The 14,482-nt window shown below is 30.5% G+C and overlaps 2 protein-coding genes across 2 annotated transcripts in view; both read left to right on the plus strand.

Moving 5' to 3' along the window:
* LOC143071298 (uncharacterized) overlaps positions 1 to 9,912 on the plus strand; it is a 31,600-nt gene extending 21,688 nt beyond the window's left edge. Inside the window, exon 21 of the mRNA XM_076245524.1 lies at positions 8,431 to 9,912. Within this exon, the coding sequence (XP_076101639.1) occupies positions 8,431 to 8,435 (5 nt within the window). The 3' untranslated portion in view covers positions 8,436 to 9,912. The remainder of the gene's footprint in view (positions 1 to 8,430) is intronic.
* A 2,333-nt stretch (positions 9,913 to 12,245) lies between these two features.
* Positions 12,246 to 13,793, plus strand: LOC143070958 (uncharacterized). The gene is made up of 3 exons (XM_076245059.1): positions 12,246 to 12,253; positions 12,651 to 12,709; positions 12,910 to 13,793. Exons 1-3 carry the CDS (start codon positions 12,246 to 12,248, stop codon positions 13,791 to 13,793), a joined length of 951 nt encoding a protein of 316 aa, XP_076101174.1.
* Positions 13,794 to 14,482: the final 689 nt, after the last annotated feature.

The following is a 14,482-nucleotide window of genomic DNA, read 5'->3' on the forward strand; positions in this document are numbered from 1 at the left end:
GTCAGTTTGTCGTCGTTTCAGACGTAATACTGTGGATTTGTTATTTTTCGTTGGATACCAATATTCGTGGTTTCGTGGGTCTCGTGCGTACAGGTGAACCACGAATTTGAAGGTTCAAGGAAAAATAATTGTATCCAGACTTTGGCAGAACCATGAAATCAAATATCCAAAAATTCAAGATTTCCGGAATCCACGAAAATTTGTAACAATGAAAATAAAAGAATCCACAGTATTCTGTATTTTGTCAGGTTATTTTCATGATATTCGAACGCGCCCTTGCCATAACCACGGTAGGCCAGAGCTCCTCGAACAACAAAAGAAATATTGATATTATACGTAGAAATTCTTTAAATTCTGATTTCATGTGACTTCATTAGACATTTTCCCTAGTGTTGAGTGCAAATTGAGGTGCATATTGAAGTTATTTATCGTAAAAACAGTGTAGTTTTGCTGATTGTTGTTATACAATATTATACAATATGGCGGACGGAGGGACAATTCCAAAAACCCAGACTAAAACGTATGCTGAGATAGCCTCTTCCGAATATACATCTTCAAAAGATCAGTCAGTAAGTGACGTAAAACCTATCTTCATAATGGAAGATGATTTATTTGGCTCTAGTAAGCCCACAAGAGATCAATATCTCACGCATGTCGAACTATATAAAGCAGTTGAATGCCTTGTAGACCCCAGTCACTTAAAAGGTTTACAAAGAGTGAGGGGGATGTGGAGGTTGTACTTTGATAATCATGAGGACAGGGAAAAAATGCTTACTAATGGTATTGTCATTCGAAAGAAACTTATTCAAACTTACGCCAGAAATCCTATGGTAGCTAATAATGAAAATCCATCGAACATTTGGGTGAGAGTAAAAAATATACCCTGCTCAGCGGATGATGGACAAATCCAAAGAGCATTAGAAGAGAAGAACTGTATTGTACACAAAATAAATAGGGAGAGGTTAAGAGTTGATGGGCGTCTAACAAACTGTCAGACCGGTGATCGCTTTGCTATTTGTGATCCCATCCCCACACCATTACCAAAAACTCTTCTTATTGGTAAATATAGAGCTATAGTTCTCCACAAGGGCCAAGAAGACACTCAGAAAACAGTCAAATGCAACAAATGTCTGCAAGAGGGGCATAAACTTTTTGAGTGTCCAAATGACTGGGTAAGCAGAACTTGTGGAGGCAGTGGACATAAATCTAATTACTGCACTACTTGTCCGAATGACTGGTTGTGTCAAACTTGTGTCAAATCCGGCCATACAGCCCAATACTGTAATGCAAATACAGTCTCCTCCAGTGAAGACAGCCAATCAGAATCTGATTCTGATTCCGACAACAAATCTAGTCATCAGCATGATCAGGAAAACAGAAATTATACTAAACACCAATCACCAGATCTGTTGGATTCTAAAAACAGATTTACATTCAACAAACAAATACATGTTGTAAGTGAAACAGGAGAGAAACAGGACAGTAACAATCAATTAAAAGAAAATCCGAAAGCATCTGATACGAATTCTACAGACGAAAAGAGGCAGGTTAGAAAAGCTAAACGACAAAAAACAAAAAAAGACAAACAACACCGTTCTTCTGGTGATCAGCAAAGCATGGATCACTTCTTAAAGGAAGCTTTTCTAACACCTTCTCAAAAACCCAATGATGAGACAAGAACACGCAACAAACAAAATGCAACCACCCCTACTGATGAGCTGCATGCAAGAGAGGAACCTGTGAAAAAAACTAAATCCTAATTTCCTCTAAAAAATTATCAAAAAATCAAAAAACAAAAAATACTTTCTATAAAATATGTTTTTAATTTTATTCAAATTGTATATATATTTTTGTTTACTTTTTCTTATAACTATAGACTGTGTCTATAATGTTAACATAAACATAATTTGTGAGTGTGATGTCTATATAACAGATAGAATACATTCAAAGAAGAAAAATTTAAATACAAGTACATGTAAAGAGTTATTTAAAAATATGGTAAATATTTCAAATACAGATAAAAGTCTATATGAAGACTGTTTAGATTGTAAAAACAATCTTTTGAATAAAGAGATAAAAACTCTATCAGAAACAAACATTGTTAATAAGTCGCTTGAAGCTGGTACGGCATTCATGAACTGTAAATGCATCAGCATCACTTTAAAAGATTTTGTTGATATGTCCAATATAATTCACTTATATGGATCTCAGTTAGGCAGTAAACTAATTCAATTTTATAGTTCTAAGTTTGGGATTAATATTCTGTCAAGGTCCATTCTTCTAGTATGTCAATTCATAAATTTCCATAAATGGTTAAAATCGATATCAGTTAGAATATCAATTTCACAAAATAATGATGTATCCACACTATATTGCAAGGTAAATCCTGTATATGATGTTTCAAATGTAAATACTCCTAGAATTATTCATTTGTTTACATTCCATATCATGCACATGTTGACTGTAAAAATAATTCAGGTAGTTGTTAACTCATACAAGGTCAACACATCAATCTTTGATGTTGAATCTGAAAAAGAAAAGAAAATTTGTTACCAGGTAGAAGGTAGCATATTTTATATAAATACCGTAAGTGTCAATTTTAACATAAAAACAAAAATAATTACACTTCAAAACTATCTAAATCCGGTACATTTCAATTACCTATTAAGAGAGATTTTCGGAAAGTCAGTAATGAAACTAAAAATAGATTTAAACTTTCACAATGCTATATATAGATCTATAAATAACCTGGTGTATATCTAGGTCATGACCAAGCTCGATAAGCAAAACTTCTGTTGGCATTTAAATGGATTTTTAGAACTGTTTTCTATAATAATAAATACAACTAACTACTATGAACATTAAAAATCTTCATATTTGTTCATTAAATTGTCAAGGGTTAGCAAAGCAAGATAAACGCTTTAGACTATACACATGGTTTCAACAACAAAAGTGTGACATTTTAATGGCACAAGAAACCCATTTCTCAAAAGATATTATAACGAAAATTAATAATGAATTTCATGGAAAACACCACCACAGTCTAGGCAAAACAAATTCAAGAGGCGTTTCTTTCTTTATACGCAAAACACTCGATTTTAAAATAATAAATGAATTTTGTGACAATGAAGGAAGAATAATTTTAATTAATTTGGAAATTCAAGATAAGATATTTACTTTATTAAACTTGTATGCACCAAATGAAGTCCACGCAAGGAACACATTCTTTAAAAAAGTACATGGTTTGATTGAAGAGCACAGTCTTGGTGCATTAATTGTAGGAGGAGATATGAACGACCGTTTATCTAGTTTAGATACAAAAAATCAAAATCTTCATAAAAAGTTTAAAAAACCAGTAAATAATCTTAAACAGGTAATTAAAACAAATAAACTGATAGACATTTGGAGGCTATTAAATAAAACCAAAAAACAATACACTTGGAAAAGAAAAAAATCAACAAATGAGGCAAGTAGAATTGACTTTTTTATAATAAGTTCACAAGTACGCATGCTGACAGTATCAGCTGACATTAGACCAGCTCAAATTTCAAGTACAGACCACCAAGCTATTTCTTTAAAATTAGATATTTATTCAAGTAATCGAGGAAAGGGTTACTTTAAAATGAATAATAGTATATTAGCTGACTTTCAATATCAAGAAATAATAAATAAATTGATTGATAAGTATGAGAATAAATTTAATAATGAAAATCTTCTTACTCAGTGGGACTTGTTCAAAATTGATACCAGAGATACTACAATTAAATACTGTAAATCGAAAGCCAAAGAAAGAAAAAATAAAATCAATGTTCTGGAAAGCAAAATTAAAACTTTAAACGAAAGGTTAGATACATTACCCACGGATACAAATAATAATCTTTCTAATGAAATTAAACAATTAGAAAATGAACTAGACCATATATATTCATTAGAGGCAAAAGGGGCTCAAATTAGGTCAAGAATCAAATGGGTTGAAGAAGGTGAAAAAAATACAAAATTCTTTTTATCTTTAGAAAAACACAGGCAATCAAAAAAATCTATTAATAAGTTATTGTCCCAAAATGGGGAGGTAACTGTAGATCAAAGTGAAATTCTTGATATGAGTAAAGAGTACTACAAAGTCCTATACAAAAGCTCTAACCCTGATACTGAAATCTTAAAATCATATATTGAAGGAACAAAGATAAATCATTCTTTGACATCTTCTGAAAGTAAACAGGTAGATGGTAAATTAACACTAGAAGAGTTAACATCCTCCATTTTTAAAATGAAACTAAATAAAACACCTGGGAAAGACGGTTTAACTGTAGAGTTTTACAGACAATTTTGGCCAAAACTGAAGAACATAGTTTTGAAAGTTTCTAATACTTGTTATGATAAAGAATCTTTATCTAGTACCCAAAAGATTGGGATTATATCATTAATTTATAAGAAAAATGACCCTTTGTCCCTGGATAACTACCGTCCAATAACTTTATTAAATATAGATGTGAAATTAATAACATATACTTTAGCACAAAGACTTAAGAAAATCTTACCATTAATAATCCATAGAGACCAAAATGGATACATAAAAAATCGCTATATAGGATTCAATGTGCGTCAAATTCAAGACATCATAGATTATTCTGAAAATTATAATATTGAAGGAGCTATATTATTTATTGACTTTTCTAAAGCATTTGATTCACTGGAATGGGATTTTATGCTGGAATCATTAAAGAAATTTGGGTTTAATGAATCATTTCAGAAGTGGATTAAAACCCTATATTATGATATAAAAGGATGTATCTTAAATAACGGGTGGATTTCAGAAACCTTTAATATTGAGCGCGGAATTCGACAAGGGTGTCCTTTAAGCGCTTTATTGTTTGTTTTATCAGTTGAATTACTTGCTTGCAGAATAAGAGACTCTAATGATATAAAAGGAATACAAATCAAAATTGATAAAAAAACTCATAGTCTAAAAATTTCACAATTAGCAGATGACACAACTCTTTTTTTAAAATCTAAAAATGAAATAAAGCATGCACTTAATATAATTGAAACCTTTGGATCGCTCTCAGGACTCAAACTCAATAGAAACAAAACTGAAGGTATATGGCTCAGTGCTAAGAAAAAATTATTTAGAAGGGGGGTTAAAAATGACAGATATAAATTCTTACATTGAAGCAATGAAAATAAATTGGGTTAAAAGGCTTACAGATGAAACTTGGGCAAACTGGAAAATTATTCCAACCTATTATTTCAGTGAGTTGGGGGTAAAAACCTCATATTTAAAATGAATCTGGGTTCTCATAAATCATTAGAAAACATAAAGAACCTGCCTACTTTTTACTTAGAAATCTTAAAAAGCTGGATTAAAAATGGTGGCGGAAAGACAAAAAAACCTGAGAACTATTTAGATATCAGGAAACAAGTTATATGGGGAAATCAATATATTAAGAATCAAGGCAAAAGTTTGTATTTTAAACATTGGATAGAAGAAGATATAATTTTTATAAACGATATAATCGACGATAAAGGAGAAATTTCAAAAAAAATCTTAGACAAACTTAAAAGGAAACAAAATTGGATAGCAGAAACATGTATTTTACGTAAAGCTATACCCAAATTTGGAAAGAAAAATTAAAGAGTAAAACATCTATAAATACTAAAATTCATTTTCAACAAGATATAAAGATGAATAGCAATGGATTGTATTACAATCTGGACAAAATTTCATTCAAAGAAATATATAATATTTTAATATCTAATAAAGAGCTCCCAGTAGGATTCTATGTATGGAAAAATCATTTCACTTTTGATAACGTTACTTATTTTATAAAGAAGAACCTTATTTTTACATTCCATTTTTTAAAAGATAATAGAATGAAAATGTTTAGATGGAAATTACTGCATAATATTACAGCAATTAATCTTAATTTGCACCGTTGGAAAATATCTGATAATCCAAATTGTGTGATTTGTTCCAAATGTGATAACTATAATCATTTTTTCTTTGAATGTAAATGGGTAAAAAATTATTGGTCAATAATTTATGACATATTTATGTATTTTAATATAGATCAACATGTCTTCTGTCTTAAAAATCTTGTACTTGGATATAAAATTGAAGATATTGAATATAATCCACTTAATCATATCATAACAATGGTTTGTTTTGTGATTTATAAATGTTTTTATTTATCAGAAAAGAGAACTAAATTTGTGAACATGTTGTCAGTTCTAAAAAATGAAATTGAAACACAAATGTTATATCATCCAGATAGTCTATTTTTGAGAAAATTTCAGAGGAAAATATCAAAACTTTGATTATATTTATTTTTTATGAGAATTAGACCTAATTTAAATACTGACAGAAGTATTTATATTATCTCAATAACAAAGAATCAATCAATCAATAATTTACAAATCAATCAAGATCAGGGGTCAATAGCTCCTTCTTTGATCTCTTCATTATATTTCATTATTACTTACCAGAAATATTTGATTATTATAAGTTTAAAAATTTACACATTTGATAAGTGACTTGATGACTGCAATAAATTACTCACCACTTCATGAAATTATTTGTCAAGCCATGAGGTCAACCATGCTTGATCATCTTGATCATTTTACTTTCGGTTAAACTAGTTTTATACAATCAAAACAAATGACGGACAAAAATCCGTCTTTTTTGGGTTTTATTTTTATAATTTCTTTCTTATATGATTGTTTATATATAGGATCACTGAATAATATGTATGTATTGTGTGCTCGTATGAATACTTTGTAAAATGCAACTAACACAAGATATAAATATAAGATATATTTTGCTAATCAAATCCCCTGGTTTTATTAGCAATTAACAACACAGGGAGGAACCTTAGCGTCATTGTTGTAGCGCTAAGGGACATTGTTCACAACCAGGAATGAAATAAAATATTTAAAGTTGAAAAAAAAAAAAAAAAAAAAAAGTATTTTGTCATGTTAAAACATAGTAAACCGTAATAGACTTTCAGAACCCTGGCTGATACCTACATGTAGCTATCCGTATTGCAACGTAATAAAATCGTGCCGTTACGTGGCACATTCGTAACAAATCGTATTGTATCTTTCCCAATGCGTGGTGCAACCGTACTAATACGTAGTTCTCCGAAACTAGCCGTAGAAATTGATCTGGTCTACGAATAAGAATGGATTAATACGGTTTTGATGGGGACTATACCGGATTAGTACGGTTTTATACGGTTTAGTAAGGAACTACTACGGTCGTTTTATCCGTGGTCAAATTTTACGCATGCTAAAAAAATGTCAAGGATATACAAGTGGTACTACGTATGGCTACGGCAACAATACGGACTAATACAGATTGCCACGAATGATGCCGGATCGTATCCGTAGCTAATCCGACGTCAAGTCCGTGAATGTGTGAACTAGGCATAAAGTTGAAATCTTAAAAAGTAGACATTTAGAGATCTTCCAATTCTTGTCCGGGGGTACAGTTAGCATCATCTGATTTTCGACAAATTTTAGTCCCTAGTATGGACATTGTATCACTCAATATTTTCCATAAACTATCATACATTACTTTTTGTTTATGTTATGCATACATTAGTAAAAGCAATGCGACGACAAGTTAAGAAAATGGGACATTAATTTTAAGGTAAATTTATGAAAATGAATTCTTTTATCTACATCTTTGAATATTTTTGTTTTTCAAATATATGTTCTTTCCATTTATTTCATTTCCCCTGATGGAGATAATAAGAATGAGATTTGAGTACTTATACATGTCTATCAAATAACATCTCCCTCAGGACTACTATCTGATGCTATTTTCACCGATCAAGACTTGTTATCGATATGTTGGTTTAAAGTATCTATTTCACATTATTCATAGATGGATTGTTCTTTCCTTCTTACCACCGAGCTTTAACTTCTATTTTAGTTGCGATTTGTTGTTCGTTTTTAGAATTATCTTTAAATAATATAATTTGATGACATTCGTTTTTGTGTTTATGTAACGACGGTAATATCCCCTTTTCGATTGAATTCATCGATCGAAAAGGGGATCGATCCTTAGTAAAGTTTAGCTCTTTCAAAACGACAAGTACTCGTTATGGCGATTTCATAGACAGTTGGAAAATCTGAACTATAAATATGACTAAAGGCATAGATACTCATAATTTTACAAGTCATGTTCGTCATGGGTATTTCATCAACGTTAAATAAGCTTCCTGCTTGTATTATATTATATTGGATGTGACTTTTGAATTGCAGGCTGTGTAATACATTAAACCCATGAGATACCTGCTCTGTTGATACACCTTGTCTCACTCCTTTTTTTGGAGGTTCTCTGATTTATTCATATTCAACACTGAAAATTCAAAATCAAAACTTGATACAGTAAATGTTAATGTCTTAATTTATTTCATTATGTTTCAGTATAAAAGATGATAGTTACCTGGAGGTGAAGAATATCCATTGAGAAGCCAGCATTCCATGTATTCATTACACAATACACGACGGCAGATTCCTTCAGAACATTGATAATCATTGCATTAGACAGTCACTTTTTTAAAAAAACTTTCAATTTAAATAGGTGGTTACTCTGTCAGAAAAAAAACATACGTATATGGGAAAATTAATTATGATTGAAGATTAAATATCAGAAAGAAACTGGTTTACATTTGGGCCGACTATTCTCATGAAAGAAAAATGACGGTGAACAACTCTGGTTATGAAAAACTTTAATTAATATACAAGTGACACTGAACTAGTACTATTGTGAAGGGGAAATGTTAAATAACGATGCATTTTTCAGTTTGCATCAACATTTGTTGAGAAGTCTTTGGTCATATTTTGAAAAAGTAGAATTGTTTCAAAATTGTGCATACTATATTTGATAAACTATTTTTTTATCCCTTTAAATAACTTTGTCCATTATTACATTTGTGCACTGCAATATGAACTGTTAACATTCATTAATCATGCTAAGTAATAATCTTTTTGTCAGTGTGTGCATCCAATATAATGTATCAATTGTACTAATTTCGAATTGTATGCTTTATCAAAATTGTATGACAATATGCATGTATTAAAGGAAGTTAGGACAATCAATTAATCACTGATATACTTTATCCCTTTATTGTACTTGATACCAGACAAAATATAATTGAAGTGAAAGAAATATGGTACATTGAATACTTTGGTTATTTCCTTTTTTTATTTGGATTTTCGAAAACCATTATATTAGTGGCATGAGCCTGATGTTAAGTGGTTAAAAAAGAAAACCAATCAAACAATTTTAATGTTACAATAAGACTAACAGATTTTCGTCTCTTACATATGCAAAGACTTTTTATGTTAACAAAATGATTTGAACAATTAACATAGTATGATATTATTATCAGATATTTCCTGTTCAATGTTGAAAACCCTTTAAATCTTATTCGCGATAGAAATAGATAAAATATTGAATACAATTTGTATGTTAATATTTCCAGGAAAAGGTAACAATTTAAATCAACAATTGGGTTTTTGAATAATATTTGGAAAACCAATAGTTACTTTTTTGTAGTCATATATGTTGAAACCCAATATATGAAACCGAGCGGAAGAAGTTATAAAGGAAATTAGGTTGAAACATTCAAATCATTGATTAAAAAAATGGTATTTTAAAATATAGCACACGTCTATTAACGAGTTCTTTCTTATTCGCTGTATTCAAATAAAGGTAAGATTATTTAAGGGTACAAAAGATGGGTAAATAGATAAATAAGCTTGTGTAACAATACCACACAGTATCAAATATTACAATTATTACACTTCATTTCAGTACACTTGACGAGAGAATATCTTTGACCTTTTTATACAAATAAGGCCATATTATAGATTATATGATCTTAAAATCGATCCAAGTACAAATTAGCACATAACCTAAAGTAGTACAAAAATAGTTCTTAGATAGTGATAGACTGTCAAAACATTGACATGATTGATTTTTAACGTCTTCTGAAAGAGACATTTTTTTTTAAGTCTTTGGTATGGAAACCAACCTTACGTATAAGAATGTAGAATTTTCCCTAAGAATTATCCTCCCCGTATACTGAATGATAGTCTTTGTCCTTATAAAAGAGGGACGAAAGATACCAGAGGGACAGTCAAACTCATAAATAAACTGACAACGCCATTGCTAAAAATGAAATGGACTAGCAGACAAACAAGAGTACACATGACACAACATAGAAAACTAAAAGATAAGCAAAACGAACCCAACCAAAAACTGGGGTTGCTCCGGAAGGGTAAGCAGATTCTGCTCCACATGTGGCACCCATCGTGTTGCTTATGTTAAAACAAATCCGGGAAATAGTCGAATGCGGTAGGTAACATTCATAAAAGGGAAGGGAATTGTAGTCACGACGTACACTTCAGTTATTATTGGCATCAAACAATTTATAGCAAAGAGAGACTGTAAGAGATTTTGTAAAATAAACGAATTTTGTCTAAAAAATCTGTTTTTTTTATGACTGTAAGCCAAATAATGAAGATTTTGTAAATTCCCAACAGTCAAATTCCATTTAAGTTTATGATTTTGCATGTTAATAGATATGATTGTCCAGCAATTTCATGAAGGAAATGAAAAGATTTTTTTATGACAAAGTTTGAAAAAGAAATGTATAAATGTCTTATCAGAGATGTGCAAAATTTAAGACTTAATCAAAAACTTATAACCATTTTGTTCATGCAGGCTACATATAGTACCATGACATGTCAGATTTACTTTAAAATATGATATATACATCACATGTTCACAGTCATTGATATTCAAAATGACAACAGGTGCCTGCTAGTGTTTGGTCGTTATTTTTAGAATAACAACTACAGGTCATCTTACGGCCTTAAACAATAAGCAAACACCTTAACTGCATTGAATACCATATCCATTGTTTTTCAATAAAATAAATTCCCCGAGCGTCGTATATTTGATCTGTATGATGTCAAATGTCATTCCCAAAACACTTATATACATACTTTTCGGAAGCCTTTCATATATATCAATATCAAGTTATGATATTATGGCCAATAAGACAACTTCACCAGAGACTAAATGACATAGAAGTAAACTACTACAGGTCATTAATTGTTTGATAGAGTCAAACTTACTTAAATGCTGCTTCATCATTGTCATAATCAAATTTGAACAACTAGGTTAAACACAAAAATATATTTCAAATACTTTTAACAGTGCAATCTCCCTTACATCAGGTTCCCCCTAAAACATCAGTGTGATCTATGCTTATTATCTTATTTTTATTCAATCTACATTTACAAAAACTATATTTCAATTCTTCTTATAATACTATTGTTTGTTCCTAGGAAATAAAGAATATGCAAAACCAGATGACAGAAAAGGTATGATAACTCGAACTATGAGAAGTTGTGTATCATTTATTTCCTCTGTGTAGAAACTTGAGTTATAAATCATAAAACTCTGTAGTAACATTTTTAATTATTCACTGTTACAATCCTTTAACTTATTTTAAGGTAAAGTTATGTTCAAGGACTATCTACATGTGTTTTGAAAATAACATCTACTAATTAGATTTTTTTTTATTATTGCTGGTCCTAAAATTAGAATTATCAACATATCTGGACGTGATAAACATGACATTAGTATAGATATTGTACTCTATAAGAGTAAATGATGTGTTCCATTGTAGTGGAGACTCTTGGTTTGTGATTCTCAATGTCTAGTTTATTGTAGACTTGATTATGATTTTCGACTTTTTCTTCTTCGACGTGACGTCCTGTAGTTTAAAAACAATGACCAAACATTTTTCATGGTAAATGTACTCGTAGCTTGTATTTTTGTTCAAGGTGATAACTGTGAAGCAGAAGATCCGTGAATTAGATAAGACCCAAAAAGAAGTATTAAACCGAATGGCATCTAATGGGTAAATTTCATCAATTCTTTCACCGTAATTATATTAACAAAATACATACTACCAATAAGACAACTATCAACCAGAGTTCCAAATGACATGTATCTTTGCAACTTTCGTCACTAATAAGCAAAACCCATACCGTTTAGTGATATAGAAAAGGCTTCGACACTTAACTGAAATATAATTCAATCGAGAAAACCAACTGCCTGACATAAAATAAACCAATGAAAAAGACACTAGCTAATGACAGCAGCGAACGACGAGAACTGAATTCGTATTTCATCACGCAGGTTCAAAAGGCACATAAAGACAATGGCGAGGTCAAAAATATTTATGAACGCTTAATCATTCATTTTGCATTGTACAAGGAAGTAACACTAAAAGAAGAAAGCTGGGAAAATGTAAAATGCGCAAGTTACAAGTTTATAATATAGGTTCGAAATTATTTTGATATTCCCTCTTGTACAAAATGTTTTAAAATTGTGTTCAGTATTTCTGAATAAAACCGTTTGTGCAATGCTTTAAATCCTTTTTCGCCTTTTTTCAGAGAATGCTAAAAAATGAATGGAAAAATTATATGACATATATACATATCTTACATTTTAAGACGATCTTACAATATCTCCCCTTGTAATGAATAAAAAACTGTTTATTTTTTTTAACTAAAATCTATTGTTAATGTGTACTGAGTCACATTTGTTGTTTAATTGAATTTAGTTTATGTTTCAGTAGGAGTGGTTATTCAATACTGACTGCTGCCTCCAAAGAAATTTCACGTAAGTTTATTTGAAAACATTTTTTGTGTAAAAAAATAATTTCCGAAAATCTTATGCATATCCTTTATGCACTGTTTTAGACTTTTGTGATGGATTGTTTTTGTTAAATTAGACGAACAAAAATCTATCCACCAGATTTGAAATTATTAGCTTTATCGTTTTATTTGTTTACTTGTCATGACATTAATGTTTGCTTTCAGAGTTAGAAGAACACGTGAGCCGAGTGGACAGTAAATCGGTTGAATATGCTAACAATTTGAACACTGTAACAAAGCAAATTTCCGATTTATTGTCGAAAACAAGTAAATTAAATGTACTTGTTGATAAGCTACAGAAAACGGCACACTTTGGCGAGAGATATAGAAAAGTTTGGTCTAACGATCTTCCAAATAATGATGAATATAGTGAATGTTCATTAAATGAAATAGAAACCAACGAATTAGTAGGTAAAATACCATGCAGGCAAAATAGTGAAGCATTAAATGAAAACGATACCAAATATATATCTGACAACGAATGTTATAGCGCTGACGTTAATATCCAAAATCCTCACAGCTATGTGAAAATCCAGACAGTAGAACCGCTGACGCATAACGCAGTTCAATGTTTCGATTCAAATATTAATCCTTGTAAACCTTTTGGTAAAATCAGCGAAACAAAATTCTTTGAACAACTAGGAACATGTAGGGATAAAGATAATGCTCAAAATTCTTCCACTAAACGAACTAGTAGCGACGAAATTTTTCTAGATGAAAATACAATTGAAGAAGACAACCCATTTAATGCATCAAATAAGGAAAAGGTTAACGATAGTGCGTCTGAGATTGACAACTGTAACACATCAAATAGGAAAACCAAGATTCGTAGAAACGAGTCTGGCTATAGAAGTAGAACTAGAGAAATACAAAACGACAATCGCATTAGCTTTCATAACATTTGCAAAAGTTCTGGAGGGGGAGGGAACATAAAGGAAAAAGTTAGCAGGACAGACATTCAAAGAGAAGATTCGAATGTTTCAAATATTAAACCAACTGAACACGTCACAGAAGATACAAGAACAATGATGAAGTCAGTGACATCGTAAGTATCTACAAAGAACCTATTGTTTAATATCTATATGTTTTTTTACTTTCTTAAAATAATTTCGATTTTCTGTTATTTTTTTTTTCCAAACAAGAACTGACGAATAATGCGCATATCGATATCGTAGCAAAAGCTTTCACATTGTATCGAAAATGTTTATGTAATATTTTTTCTACTTGAAAGTTCATAGAAATATGACTCATCCAATTTCTATTGTTTTGTGTTCAAATAAATCCTTAAAACTGATACAGAAAAGCCTAATCACCGTATAAAAAGTTCATTATTAAGCAAATACGGAAAATAAGATTGGTAAGTTTTTAAATACAAATTCTATATGAATGGTATTTGCTATATCATAATGATATTATTCCATTCACAAAGCAGCAAAATATTCCGAAATCTGGTAAAAATTTGCCTTTTTGTTATGAATTATAAGCTGTGGTAAAATTATTGTTTATCATAAACGGTGCACCGACAAAATACACCATATCAAATTGCAAATAAAAGTTAAAACAATGCAGAATAACCCAAGGAGACATTCAGAGGAGACGATCAACATCCATTCACTTAAAAACATTGACATCATGATACAATTATTTACTTTCATTACCAGCAACTATGTTTATATTGATCTTGCATATGAAAGTACATATTTCATGATTAATAAGGACAATCGTCTTTTATAAATAT

This window comes from Mytilus galloprovincialis, chromosome 4, assembly GCF_965363235.1.
Source record: "Mytilus galloprovincialis chromosome 4, xbMytGall1.hap1.1, whole genome shotgun sequence".
Classification (NCBI taxonomy): Eukaryota; Metazoa; Mollusca; class Bivalvia; order Mytilida; family Mytilidae; genus Mytilus; species Mytilus galloprovincialis.